At 50.4% G+C, this 14,264-nt stretch overlaps 1 protein-coding gene across 1 annotated transcript in view; it reads right to left on the bottom strand.

The window, feature by feature from the left end:
- The window catches only part of SREBF2 (sterol regulatory element binding transcription factor 2), a 58,201-nt gene that overhangs the window by 22,443 nt on the left and 21,494 nt on the right, over positions 1-14,264 (bottom strand). Inside the window, 9 exon segments of the mRNA XM_042947970.1 lie at positions 53-329; positions 2,950-3,131; positions 3,719-3,911; positions 5,420-5,601; positions 5,788-5,902; positions 7,200-7,421; positions 8,803-8,949; positions 9,624-9,805; positions 10,831-11,268. Coding sequence (XP_042803904.1) covers positions 53-329; positions 2,950-3,131; positions 3,719-3,911; positions 5,420-5,601; positions 5,788-5,902; positions 7,200-7,421; positions 8,803-8,949; positions 9,624-9,805; positions 10,831-11,268 — 1,938 coding nt within the window.

Genomic DNA, 14,264 nt, shown 5'->3' with positions numbered 1-14,264 from the left:
CACGGGGCACCTTAAGGCCAGCCGGCAGTGGGAGCCGCACCCCCCGCCTCACCTGTGATGTGCAGCTGGTGCAGCCTGTGATAGGCCAGGGCTGCGTCCCGGGCGCTGGCCTTAGCTTCGTCCTCGAAGCCCGCTGCAGTGGCTGGGGTGGCCCGCCGGCGCTGGAAGACCTTCTTGAGCAGCCAACGCACCAGGCGCAACTTCTGCAGGCTGTAGCGAATCACATTCCAGGAGAGGCTGCAGGCCAGGTCCAGGCGGGAGGTGGGCAGCGCCCGGCCCAACACTGACAGGCAGGTCTGTAGATTGGCCGCGGCAGCCGCAAAATCCCCCTAGAAAGCAGCAAGAGGTATAATGTTCACTGGCCTTGCTGTGGCCTTTTTATTTTGCTTTACCAAAAACTTTTACCCTCCCTTCACTCCCTAGATTATCAGAGTAAACAAATCACTAGGAACCTTATCCCCCAGAAAGAATGATTGCTGACATTTTCATATGTTTTCTCCTGGCTTTTTTTTACTAAATTGGGATTGTACTGTGGTCTATCTATGATCAAATACTATTCACAAATTCCCGTAGTAGTTTTATACGTAAGATGATAAAATGGATTTAGATGATCTTTTAGGCTTTTACGTTCTCAAAGTGTGGTTCCTGGAGACAAGTAGCGTCAGCCCCTGGGCTCTTGTCAGAAATGCAAATTCTTAGTCCTCCAGCCCCACCCTCCCCCACCTATAGAAACCGCCTCTCTCTGAGAACCCCCGCTTTAGACAAACACATGGCAAAACTACTGTAACCAAGGATCTGGATGAACTACTCTTTGCCAGCCTGAGAGGTTCTAATGGAGAATCTATGGCTCTGTATTGGAAGACCTCTTTCTGTCTGTTTCTCTCATCAATGGGAAACAGAACGAAGCCATCCTCTCCTTTCCCGTGTCCTGTGGTGAGCACGACACCCGTATCTCCTCCCTGCACCATTATGGGAAGTGGATCGGGACAAAGGGAGCACCCTCTCCCAGCTGATGCACAGCTTCTAACACACTCTGGTGTGTTAGAACACACCTGCCTCCTGGTCCCTTCTCACCCCCAGGGCCCGCTCACGGCACTTCAAGTAACACCGCTCACACAGAGGATCCCACAGCTCCAGGGCTCCCGACCCTGGAGTCAATGCCACATCATTTCCATTCCACTTTACGGCTCAAATATTTCCCAAGTCAGTCTTTCCTTTCCATTCCAGGTTCTTGCCACCTCTCGACAGGTCTATTCCAGGAGCCGCGACCCTGCCTCTGTGTATTCGGTGCCCCCTCCTCCCAACCCCACACTTCACACAGCTGCCAGAATGACATTCATTAAACACAGACCTGAACCTGCCTTTAAGACACACATCTTGAAATGCTTTTTTTCTGGGAATAGTCCCGCTTCAGGGGATAGGCCCCCAACAACCACATCTACATTCCAGTACCCACAGCCCTCGGCATGGCTGACAGCTCCAGGCTGGTCAATCAGATTCTCTCTTGTGGGCACTGCAGCCCGCAGGAGGGGAGGGTGGCCTGTAGTGTACTGCAGCCAAGGACTGTTCTGCTTCTGGTGCCTCTGACATGTGACGTTTAACTCTTCCTTTGAAGAGTGTGTGCCCCAGAATCCTCCCCATAAATTTTCCTTTGTTGATTTCTATTTTTTCTATTTTCTATTTTTTTTTTTTTACTTAAAAAGAATTTTTTTCTTTTAATGTTTACTTATTTTGAGTGAGAAAGACAGAGTGGAAGTGGGGGAGGTGCAGAGAGAGAGGGAGACACAGAATCCAAAGCAGGCTCTAGGCTCTGAGCTGTCAGCACAGAGCCCAACATGGGGCTCGAACTCGTGAACCATGAGACCATGACCTGAGCTGAAGTCGGACGCTTAACTGACTGAGCCACCCAGGCGCCCCTGTTGATTTCTATTTTTTTTTTTAATTTCTATTTAAAAAAAAAAAAAAAAATTTAACGTTTATTTATTTTTGAGACAGAGAGAGACAGAGCGTGAATAGGGGAGGGGCAGAGAGAAGAGAGACACAGAATCTGAAACAGGCTCCAGGCTCTGAGCTGTCAGCACAGAGCCTGACACAGAGCTCGAACTCACGGACCGCGAGATCATGACCTGAGCCGAAGTTGGACGCTTAACCGACTGAGCCACCCAGGCGCCCCTATTTTTTCTTTTTAAATGTTTGTTTACTTCTGCGAGAGAGAGAGAAAGAAAAACAGCTCAAGTGGTGGAGGGGCAGAGAGAGAGGGAGACACAGAATCTGAAGCAGGCTCCAGGCAGTCAGCAGAGAGCCGGATGGGGGGCTTGAACCAACGAACTGTGAGATCATGACCTGAGCTGAAGTTTGATGCTTAACTGACCGAGCCACCCAGGCGCCCCTCTTTATTGATTTCAAAAGAAAACATTCAGCTAATTTTCCTGCTCAAAAACCTTCCTGGTTCTCCTTGGGGAAAAAATCCCCAAATCAGTTACTAGTCAAAGACCTCTCCAATTTGGGCCCTAGATACACTTCCAGCCTTAGCCCTCACCTGTCCCAGACATATCCTATAACTCCAGACATACTGACCCACCTGCTGGTCCCCAAATATCCCATCTATTCAAGACTTCTCCACCTGGAAGGTCCTCCCTCCCTGACCACTCTCTGCTCAGGTCCCAGATTCCCTCGGCCAGAATTTGTCTTTCCTGCCCCAACCCCCGCAGCACTTTCTTCTTTCTCTGTCACAGCACAGACTGCAGATCCACCCATGTCCACGGAATCACTGACACATAGGTGTCCTCTCACCTGCTGCCCTGTGACTGTCAGGGGCAGGGTCCCGTCCCGCTCTTGCCACCCCCAAGCACCTATGACAGGACTTTATACACTGGCTACTCAATGTAAGTCACTGAGTTATCAGCTGAGCCAGGGTGAGGAAGGGGAGAGGTGGACGGCAGGACTCACCCTGGCGAGGTCCAGGTCTGCCTGCTTTCGGTGCCTCCAGAAGGTGACTGAGGAGCGTGAATGTGGCCGGATCACTGGCTCCCCGTGGACCAGCAGCTTCACAAAGACGCTCAGGACAATCACACCATTCACCAGCCATAAGAGGATCGTTGGCATCATCCAGTCAAACCAGCCCCCGGAGCCTAAAGAGGAACATCTCAGCTGAGCCAGGAGGAAAGGCCTCCCAGAGCAGCCGTAGGGGACCGCAGGGCACCTCGTGACCCCCAGCATTTGACAAGTAAGAGCCTTCTACCTCAATTTCAGAAGAAGTGTGGATGACAAGACTGCTTCATTTAGTAACAATGTCTAAATGCTTTAGGTAGGGATCGCTATCAGCAAATCTGGGACAGTTCTGTAGCCTAAACAGGAACCCTGTAGCCCTTGTCATTATGGAGCTGGGTGCCACAAAAGTCTGTGTTAGTCAAGGTGGGGTCGGACCACTGGTTTCATGACTCAGGCAAAAATATCACATCTTCCTTCAAATAGGTATACCCCCATTTCCCTTATCCCTGCCCCCATGACAACAGCAGTGTGGGTTCCTGATTTGTTCTGTTCTATCTTGGGCTTGCCCTGCTACTTCCAAAATGTGACTTATGCCAGTCCCTACCAGGCCTGCGACAAAAGCTCTTCGGGACCCCGTGAATGAGCAGAGCATTTTGCACACGCAGGGCCCATCTCCTGCCACGGCAGCCCACCCATGCTTTGGTGGCACGAAGGGCCCTCTACCTACCTGACTCAAGGGACAGTATGCTGCGGCCGGAGCCAGAGTACGGGTGCTGGTCAGAGCTGGGGGCCCCTCTCCACCGCAGCAGGGCAGTCAGGGGGTTAAAGGAGAGGCACAGGAAGGTGAGGACACACAGCAGAATTCGAGAGCGGTCCACCATGCCCAGGGCTACAGGAGGAGAGTCCGGCTCATCTTTGACCTTCAAGACAGGGGAGAGAGATTGGAATGAACATCACATGGGTTTTTGCAGCATTTTACTAACATTTATATATGTACTGGAATCAGACTGGGAGATTTAAATTTAAGACCACCAAATCAGACAGGAATAGAGCCAGGAGGCCAACTAAGAAGTCCACAGCTCTCCCACTGCTTCTCAAACCCTGGCACGCTCGCCCTCTTGCCACCCGAGACAAGGACATGTTCTGAAGACCAAAGGTAGAGGAGTCCTACTTATAAAACAGAGTTCTGTCACAGAAGAGAACATTATGCATGATTTTGTTTCTGTAGAATTCCACAACAGACAAACTCATCGGACATGGCAGAAAGCAGATCAGTAGCTGTCTGAGGCTGGAGGGGGTTGTGTGAACTACCTGCCATGGTATATGAACGGGCTTTGGGGGTGATGGAAATATCTTGATTACAGTGATAGTTACATAAGCGTCTATACTTGTTAAAACTCAACAAACTGCATGCAGGTGTGTTTTACTGTGTGTAAATTAAACATCAGCACAGTTGATTAAAGGTGTCCAACTTCAGTATGGATCTGCTTGCGGGAGTCTGCCTATTGTAAAAGCATCATGTTGCTTTTCTTCCCTCCCCATTTCACGGAGGGACAACTGGAGGCAGAGGCCTGCCTGCCCGGGGAGCCTTCCTCTAAGGGAGGAAGCCTAGAGCCAGAACTCCCTGGATCCCAGAGTGCACATACTACCCCACTCCTTTTCGATATTTGAAAGCCATCTGAAAATGTCCTCTGAGGACAGACACCTAGCTAATTCAGCGTATCTACCATATGGTCTTTTGTTATCAAACAGAATCACATTTATGAAATATTTCAAAACTAGAGCTCCGTCAGTAAAATCAAGTACGTGTTACTACAACAGTTTGATCAAAAACTTAGGCTACGAGGGAAGCTTGCGCTTTCGAAGTCAGAAATTGCCAATGGTCTCCGCAGGTTCCCCAGGCTAGATCATTAGGCTCGAGCCTCTTTTGGCTAATTCCATTAAACAATTGCCAGGGGCTTTCTTTGACAATTAAAGGCCCTGGGTTGGAATGTTTTTTGTTAGATTGCAAATTGTAATCATTTCCAGAAGAGGACCCAGAGGCAGCCTTGCCCTAAACCAACTGAACAACCTCAAAAAGTGGTCTTGCCAGGCCCATTATGGGCGAAGGATGTAATGAGGTGCCTCCGGCAACTCCTCGTGCTGGCGTGACAGCTGCTGTGTGTTCCCGTTCTGAATCTGGCCCTTAATCCTCTCAGATGGGCTCTTTCAGCAAGGACCAGTTAAGATCAGACGACATTGAACCAGTTAAGCAGATTCTGTGGGGGTGGGGGAGACAGGAGGACCTGACTAATTTCATTGAATTCCTAGTCTTCTCCAGCCCCGGTCCTCTCAACACCTGGCCTGGCCCCTGCTGGCAGCTTCTTCCACAATTAACTCAGGAGAGATGGGGAAGATCCCAGGATCAGGGGATTTCAGAAGCTCATACCTTTGCATCATCCAACAGAGGGCTTCCTGGCTCAGAGTCGATGGAATAGGGGGAGAAGCCAGCCTGCGACCCTGAGTCAGAGGCCGGAGGGGACATCAGAAGGACATTCTGATTAAAGTCATCGATCTTCAGCTCCACATCATTGTCCACCAGGCTGCCTAGGTCGATGCCCTTCAGGAGCTCTGCAAAGAAAACCACATCTGGCAAATGGTCTGTTTCTACAGAGCCCCGCCTGGGCCAGGGCTGGGCTGGGTGAGGGGCACCTGGTCCTTGCTCTTGCTTCACCTCTGAAGGCACCCTGTACACATCAGTGGGTCCTCCCCAGTGCCCAGCACAGGACTTCTACAACCGGAAGTGAGCTTACTCACTGTTTTTCTGATTTGCCAGCTTCAGCACCATGTTCTCCTGGCGCAGTTTATGATTAACCTGCTGCAGGTATTTGATGTAGTCAATGGCCTTCCTCAGGACGCCAGACTTGTGCATCTGGGAAGGAAGATGGGTGAAAACACAGTGGCATCGCTGCAGGCTGCAGAGCGAGAGGGGAGAGACCCAGAGCTCATGGGGTGAAGGCGTGGCTCCAGGTTCAGATGCTGCCTCACTCACTGGTTAGCTGTGCAACCCAGGACAAGTTACCCAACATCTGTGAACCTCATTTTCCTCGTCCTTAAAATGAGGATAATGATAATATATGAATCACAGGCTTGTAGTGAGGGTAAAATGAGATAATACATGTAAAGAGAGTAGCCCCTGGTCTGATGCATAGTGACACTCGATAAATAGAAATTAGCTAGTACTCCCACTTCTTATAATAATCTTGGAACCAAAACAAAACTTTATTTTTTTAATTTTTTAAAATGTTTATTTTTGGGAGAGAGAGCGACAGAGACAGAAAGTACGAGTAGGGGAGGGGCAGAGAGAGGAGGAGTCACAGAACCTGAAGCAGGCTCTAGGCTCTGAGCTGTCAGCATAGAGCCTGACGAGGGGCCGGAACTCACGAACCGTGAGACGACGACCTGCCGAAGTCGGATGCTTAACCGACTGAGCCACCCAGGCGCCAGGAACCAAAAGACATTAAAGAAAACAAACGACCAAAGACCAGAGCATTGCTGGATAGCTACCTTAAGTAAAGTTATATTAGTACATTTCAGATCTATAGGCTACAAGGAATATAAAATTTTCTTTCAAAACAGAGATGAGGAAGCAAAAAATTAAATAACAAAAAAAATAATTTAAAAAATAGAGATGAAGATAAACAGATAACAGGTTAAAAAAAAAAAAACAACACAAAACACCTACACGACAGAAGACACATTCATTGAAACACCAGAAATAATGAAAAATCTATTTCCTCTATTTGCTGTTAAAGACCCAATCTCCATTTCGTCTCCTCCCTCAAAGGTACGGTATTGCCAACCACCCCTGAACACAATTAAACATATGGTGGCAACGCCACCAGCCGACTCCACGGTACACACATCCTGCATCTGCCTGCTGGTGAGCAGGGGGCAGTCCTCTGCCTGGGCTACAGGGACCCATGATCACTGCAAAGCAGTCTCAAAGGTCTAGGCAGGTCACTGCCTTTCCAATCCCCAACAGTTCCCTTATGTTGGTTAATATTTTATAATCTTGAAAAAACCCCAAGATGCTTTAATTAATAAGAAAGCACCTCTAAACCATCCCTACGTTCACTCACTGGATCTGGGTCTTCCAAAATTCCCACAGTAAAGACCAGTGGAGGGCAAATGGTGGGACATGAAATACCATTTTGCTTGGCACCTACCTTGGCATCCGTCCCCATGACCAGGTCTTTCAACTCGATGATTTTGTCATTGATAGAGGAGCGATACCGCTTCTCAATGATGTTGTGAGTCGTCCGCCTTTCTCCTTCTTTGGGGGGCTCCAACTGCTTGACTCCCCCCGGTACCTGCTTAATGGGCACTTTCTCTTGCCCCATCATCACAGGCATTGTGGTCAAAATGGTCCCATTGCTGCCCACCAGAGTCTAGAACAAGCACAGAAACGGGGCAGAGTTACCCCGTGGTCAGTCTGAGTCAAGCAACTTCACAGCACAAACCTGCTGGCCTTGGCCATGTGGCATTGCCTGGTCTGACCCCTCTCCTCAATTAAGTCAGGCCCCAGGAAGCTGCAGGAGCCCTGGTACCTTACTTACTAGGCCCCTTTCAGAACCACTGTCAACAAACCACACCACAATAGGATTAACATGGATAAGTAGGTTTCAACCTTTGATCTAGGGGTACCCGAAACAAGTCATATGATTTCTGCCTTGCGGGCAAACCATTAACCACCTCTGAGCTCGCATATAAGGAAAACTTACTCTTGGTGTGGGATACATCTTTTCCTTTCCTATGACAGTGCAGTCACTTGCTTCATTTCCTAACATAATTTGGCCATCAAAATGCACAAGGGCAGAACTGACAGAGCCATCCTATTAGATAAGCAGGCCAACTGTAGAGGCCTTCCTCCTTCCCCCTCAGCTCTGCTTTCCTCTGTTTCTATTTTTACTAATTTTAGTTTTATCTTCTTCACTAAACGACCTCAATATCCAAACGGCCAATGAACAAATAAGAAGCCACTCAACTTCACCACTCATTAAGAAATAATTCACACGTAATAAAAAACACACATTTTAAGTGTGTGACGGAGTTTTAATGTTTGGATACGACGTGTAACTAAGATAATCCAGACCAAGACACAGACCATTTCTATCCCCTTAGAAAGTTCTCGTGCCTCTTTTCAGTTTCGCCTGTCCCTTCTCCCTCTTGCAGTCACTGCTCTGACCTCTATCGCCACAGCTTAGTTTTCCCTCTTCTTGAATTTCATGTAAATGGAATCATCAGCATGAATTCTTTTGTGACAGGCATCTTTTTGCTCAACACACTGTTTCTGAGGTTCGGCAGCTGTATGTATCAATAGCTCTTTCTGGACGTGTGGGCTGTTTCCAGTTCTTGGCTTCTATGAATAAAACTTACTTCCAAATTCTGATCACCTTTGACTCTATTGGACTCTCCTGCCGCAAGATGCTGAAAACAGCTGTGGCCCTACAACCCAAGGATGGGTGCCTTCCATGTCCCTCACCTTGGAGCCCCACCCTGCCTGGTGGGCCTGGGGTCCTTCAGAAGCCAAACCGCCATCAGCAGGACCTAAGAGTCCTCCATACTGATGGCCCTGTATAGAGGTGCTGCCCAGGAACCGGGAGTTAAAAAAGACTAAAAGGGGGTATATTTGCAATGTGACACATTCCATGGAGCTTCTGCACCTGCCCACCCTGTGTAGAGGCTTTGTTAACATCTCTGAGGCCTAATGCCTCCAAGAAAGGAGGAAGAGAGGGGAGAAGGGAGGACAGGGAGGAAGGCAACTCTTACTGGTACTTGAAGGGCAGCTGTCTGGATGGGGGTGGTGAGGGCGGTGAGGGCTGGGTTCTGGACTGCGGCCATGACAGGGCTGCCATCTGTCTTTAGTGTGGTCAAAACAAGGGAATCTGTCTTGATGATCTGAGGCTGTACCAGGACCTGGATGGAGAATGAAGAAAAGGAAAAGGAAGGCAGTATTATTTTTCTATTTTGCCTTACTTTCTTACTACACAGAGACTCCCTCCGGGAAAGAATGAAAAAATAACATGTTCCTAAAACCGAGAACACAACTTGATTACTGGGTTGAGACGGAGAAAGAGTATAGCTAAAGAGGGTCCTGGGTTTTAAGGGTGAAAGGCTTCGAAGACGGCAGTGCCAGCACCTGGCAGGGGCAGAGTGGGGGGTGGTGGAGGGGAGGGAGGTCCGATTTTGGACAAACTCAGGAAAGCCAGGAACATGGCTGAGAAGCAGAAAGGAAGAGCCTGGATTTTTTTTTTCCAAAGATTAATTAATGACCTTGGTAATAAGAAAATATGGTCCACTATGATACATGACTCAGAAATACCTTAGCACACCTCTTTCCAGTTTTACACCCATCGGATGCTTAAATATCACAATCCACCTGCATTTACGGAGGCTGTGAGGGCCAGTCTACACCTACAGATGAGACCTTAGCCAGGTCTCCATTCTGAGCTCACTGGTGCCTCACAGGGCCCAGGCACCCCAAATGCTGCTCCCTTACACTCCGCTGATCCTTCTGAGTATGTGGACCACACCTTCAACCAAAGACCAGCCCCAACCGGTGCCTCCCTGGGTCCTCACCAGCCACCTACCGGGACCTGCTGCACCTGGGGGGCAGCAACTGTCTGTACCGTGGCCGGGGCGAGGGTCTGCAGCGTGCCATTGGCCGTCTGCGTCAGCACCCGCTGGGCCTGCACCGTCTGCACCTGCTGCTGGATGGTGACTGGCTGCACCTGGGAGGATGTCACTAGGCTTTGGACTTGAGGCTGAAGGACTTGGGAGAAGAGGAGGGAAAAGTCACATGGACGAGAAATGCACTCTGTTGTCACTGTAGCTGCAGTAATAACCGAGGACAGGGTGCCTCAGAACGCTCCCGACTCCCCACCTGCTGCTGAAGAAGATGTGCACGACCATTTACAAGCTAATCTAGGTAACAAGAACATTCCATGAGAGCTGCATCAATTTCTGAGAGAACCAGAACAGATTATTTTATTGCTCTGGGTGCTAGGGTGGAGGTGAGGGGAGCTAATCAGCAAATGACTGCACCCAGCAAGGGAGTTCATAGATACAGAGAACCAACAACTCCACGGGGCTTCACTTCCTCTCATGAAAAGAATGGAAAATGCACTTTGGGATGACGGTCTCAGCTCTTTGCTTTGCTGCCTCCCCACAGCCCCTAAACCCCCCGAAGCACATAGAAGAACTGTCAGAGCCTTTGAAATTCAGAGTAATACCAATCCCGCCCAGGGCTCCCCAAAGGGTCGGAGGGAAATCTGATGCAAAGGCACTGGGCAAAGCACAGCAGAGAAAGCCACTCACTCAGCCCCCCCGCCCACGGAAGGCCTAGTATGAGGCCTGCTGCACGGAGACCTAACACCTGCTATGAGTCATATATTCTCTGTAGTACGTGCTCAGGAGATGTTTGCTGAATGAATGGTTCTCAATCTATAGGTGCCAAGGGCTGGCTGGTGCTTGGGTCAGTTTCTAGACTCATTGTATTCCAGCCTGTAGCCCTAGTTAGCAGCACAGCCCTGTGTCTACTATGCTTGTCAGATTCTTCGACCAAGTATCCTTGAAGCAGGCACAATAGATATTAAGGTATCTGAAGAGGCAGAATGTGAATGGTTCCTGTACCCACTGTCCTCACTGCCCATTACCAAAAACCCCTTCAGACAGGGCCCAAACCGATGGATTCTGTCATCCCCAAACAGGACAGAACGATTTGCCTCAGAAGGTCTGCAAACTGGCACATGAACTTTTGAACCAACCCGTCACTATGGGATCTGACTTCTGAATCACCTTGAAAGCTGGTAGCTGCATTCTGGTATATCAGAGGCTGCTGGATGATCCTTGTCTGGGGAGCCGTGCTGAATGTCGGGGTGATCATCACCGTCTGCTGCTGCAGCTGAGCTGGAGGCTGGGGCTGGGGCTGGGGGCGGGGCTGAAGAACGGGAGTTGCCCTGGGTGGGGTGGGAACTGCAGTGGGGGGAACTTTGACCTGCAGGGCTGGAGCCTGGGGGGAAGCGGCCGAGGGAGAGAAGGAAGGTAGAGGGACCTGGCTGAAGGACCGCTGCAGGGAGGGGTCCACGGCTCCGCCCCCGCCATTGCCACTGCCGCTGCCACCACTGCTGCCGCCGCTGCCGCCACCCCCGCTGCCACTGGGGAAGGAGCCACACAGCTGCTCGGAGAACAAGTCAGGGAACTCTCCAACTTGATTGCTGACAAACTGCAGCATCTCTGTGAATAAATAAAAAGGGGTCATTCTATCGCCATCCAAAACATCTTAGCAACTTTCAAATCTGCTTAAGAAATGGAGGCCTGCAAATCAAAAGGTGTTCCCATGACCTTCGCAGAAATGGGTCGGGGAAACCCCCCCCTCCCTCTTGGGAGGTGAACCACCTGGGCTAAGATGGCAAACCACTGGGGCAACAGGGCAGGACTTCATCTCTCGGATGTTCTCTCTCCCCACCCTACCTCCAGGCCCTTTCTACCAACTTTCCTGATCAGTCAGGCCAAACAGGAGCTATCTCTGTGCTGGGGGAGTATTGCTTTTGGAAGTTATTGCTGGTCTCATCGTACAGTTAGGGACACTGGGGCAGGAAGTGGGTAGTGGCTGTCTTAAGGCTTTGGAGCACCTCCAGTCTCTGGCACTGCTCTCCGCGGCAGAGCAGGAACGCGGGAGTCAGGCTCTCACCCCAGGCTGCCCTCCCTCCTCACCACAGGTTAAGCTCTGGGCCTTCTCTCCAAGAAAGGTGCATCCCTGGGCACTGCTGGTACCCTCAGGAACACCCAGGGATGCTGAAGTCATGGATCGTTAGGAGTGGAGTGGGTGGAAAGATCATATATGAAGTCCACAACAGTGAAATAACTTGGCCAAGGTCCCATGGCTCATCAGGGCCCCGAGAGGATTAGAACCAGTTCTCTGCCTCCCAGCTTCCTGTTCTTCCACTGCACCACGGTGCACGCATTGCCAGGTCAGGGCAGAGCAACCCCAGCCTTGGACTCTATGCTCTAGGGGGCCCACCCCGATACTCCCCTGGTTGTGTCCCTTCTCTCTGGGCAAGGAGTCTGTGAGACCAAGGGGATGTCCACCTGGAAGCCATGGCCCCTGTCTAGATCATGCTCTAAGTACCTGGGACCCCTAAATTCCCAGCCCAAAGGGCCTCAAGCCTGCCTCCAGGGCCTCTTACCCTAATTCGTCCTCCTCAAAACTTGCCCAAACCCAAGTTAATCCACAACTAACAAGTCATATCACGACTCCTTCCTCCCTTTAGGGCTGGTCCCCATTAGAAGTCTGGGGCCTCGGCTTTGTCCCAGGTATTTTCAGACGTACAGTTCTTTCCACTGTTTTCACTTCCTCCCCCTTCCAGTACGTCCCTAAGTGGCTACTGCTTGCTCCTGAACTGTACACCCTCCTCTCTAAACATTCAAGGCCGCACGATGCTCTTAGTCACCAAAATTCCCCAAACCAAGCACAAACCAAAAAAAGCCACTACTTCTTTTCACTCCCCCAAACTGTCCACCAGCGAGTCCCTCCCAGGTCTTTAACAGTGTGTGTGTACACGCTCTATATGGAGGTAGCGGGTCTGGGCTACGAAGAGTCTTATGTTAGGCAAGCAGAAAGCTACTGGGGTTTCCAGGGTGACCACACAGGACTGAAGCTCAGCAGTTCGACCTGCTGGCAAAACAGCATCTCGTAAGATTAAATGACTACGTAGTGGTATTATTTACCAACACCTCAACACCCTGCCGCGTCCCCTCTACACTCAGCCTGTTGTACGTGGGAGGGAGAAATGGGCACATTGCCACGTTGTAACTGGTACCAACCAATTCCAATTCCTCGTCCAGGAATTAAACTAAGAAATGTCCTGAAACTCAGCACAAAATTTAAACAAAACACAATTTAGTGCTGACACATTCCAAGGACAACACAAGATTTCTAAAAAAATTTTAAGAAAATGCTTAAGAGAAACCTAGTATAATCTGCTGAGCTTCCCAGAGTTCCCATAAAAATCCCAACTCTGGGGAATCAACACAGAGGCCTGGTTTGTGAGCCAAAAGAACATCACATCCGTAGAAAGCTAAGGTGGACACAAGGCAAGAGAGGCCAGAGGTCTGGTAGGTGGGCTCGGGCTTTGGTACTAGGTGGGTCTCAGGAGGCCACCTAGTGTGTGAAGGGTAAGTGACCCTTCTACATCCTGGCTTCCTCACCACAAAAGGCTCCCTTAAGAATACTCACTCGGGGGGCGCCTGGGTGGCTCAGTCGGTTCAGCGCCCCACTTCAGCTCAGGTCATGATCTCATGGTTCGTGAGTTTGAGCCCTGCGTTGTACTCTGTGCTGACAGCTCAGAGGCTGGAGCCTGCTTCAGATTCTGTGTCTCCCCCCCCACCTCTCTGCCCCTCCCCCGCTTGCTCACACGCACTCTCTCTCTCAAAAATAAATAAACATTAAAAAAATTAAAAAAGAAAAAGAATACTCATTCCGTTTCTTTGTTGTAAGGATTAACAAAGATAATTTGTGCAAAGTGCTTGGCAAGGGGCAGACCCTTACAAAGGTCCCTATTAGTGGCAATTCCAGAGCACCTACTGCCTGGGCACTTGGCTCCCCGATCCCATCTGGTTGAGTGCTCTCCAAAGCCTTTCCTGGAGAAAGGCAGGGGCTGACACAGCGAAGTAACCTGCAAAGGTCACGAAGCTTGTTCACAAAGCAGGCTGAGAGTGTGTAGGCAGATGGGATGCAACTGCTTAAATTAAAAAAATAAATTCTTTTCAACCCCCACACGACAAGCTCCGGTGGTGTTATCTGCAGCCAGGCAGCCAGGCAGACAGGCACTGGGTTGAGCGGCGCAGAGGGGCCCATTAAGACCAAGCGTTTGAAGGAAGAAGTAACGGGAAGAGGCTCTTTGAGCCCCTGCTCCAGCAGGGCACACCAGGCCTCCCCGGAACCCCATCTGGTCTGCAGTGACAGAGACGGGGAGGCCCTGCCAACCGGAACGAGGCCTGGAGAACCAGGGTGCAGGAGGCCCACCCCGGGTGCAGTTTTGCGCTAAAGCTCCAGGCCGTACCCTGTGGGAGCATCGTAATGCCTCGTGTTCCCCACTCCGATCACTGGAGTGCTGCAATCACACAGGCTCTCATTTCCGCCGAGAGCCATGAAACCCAGAAAAGGGAAGCCTGGAGAAGGCACAGGTTTTATGGGGCTTTGAAAAATGAAGTTCCAGGGGCGCCTGGGT

The sequence above is a fragment of the Panthera leo genome, chromosome B4 (assembly GCF_018350215.1).
Source record: "Panthera leo isolate Ple1 chromosome B4, P.leo_Ple1_pat1.1, whole genome shotgun sequence".
Taxonomy (NCBI): domain Eukaryota; kingdom Metazoa; phylum Chordata; class Mammalia; order Carnivora; family Felidae; genus Panthera; species Panthera leo.
The sequence above is the reverse complement of the archived record's forward strand: the minus strand, read 5'-3'. Positions and strand labels throughout refer to the sequence as shown.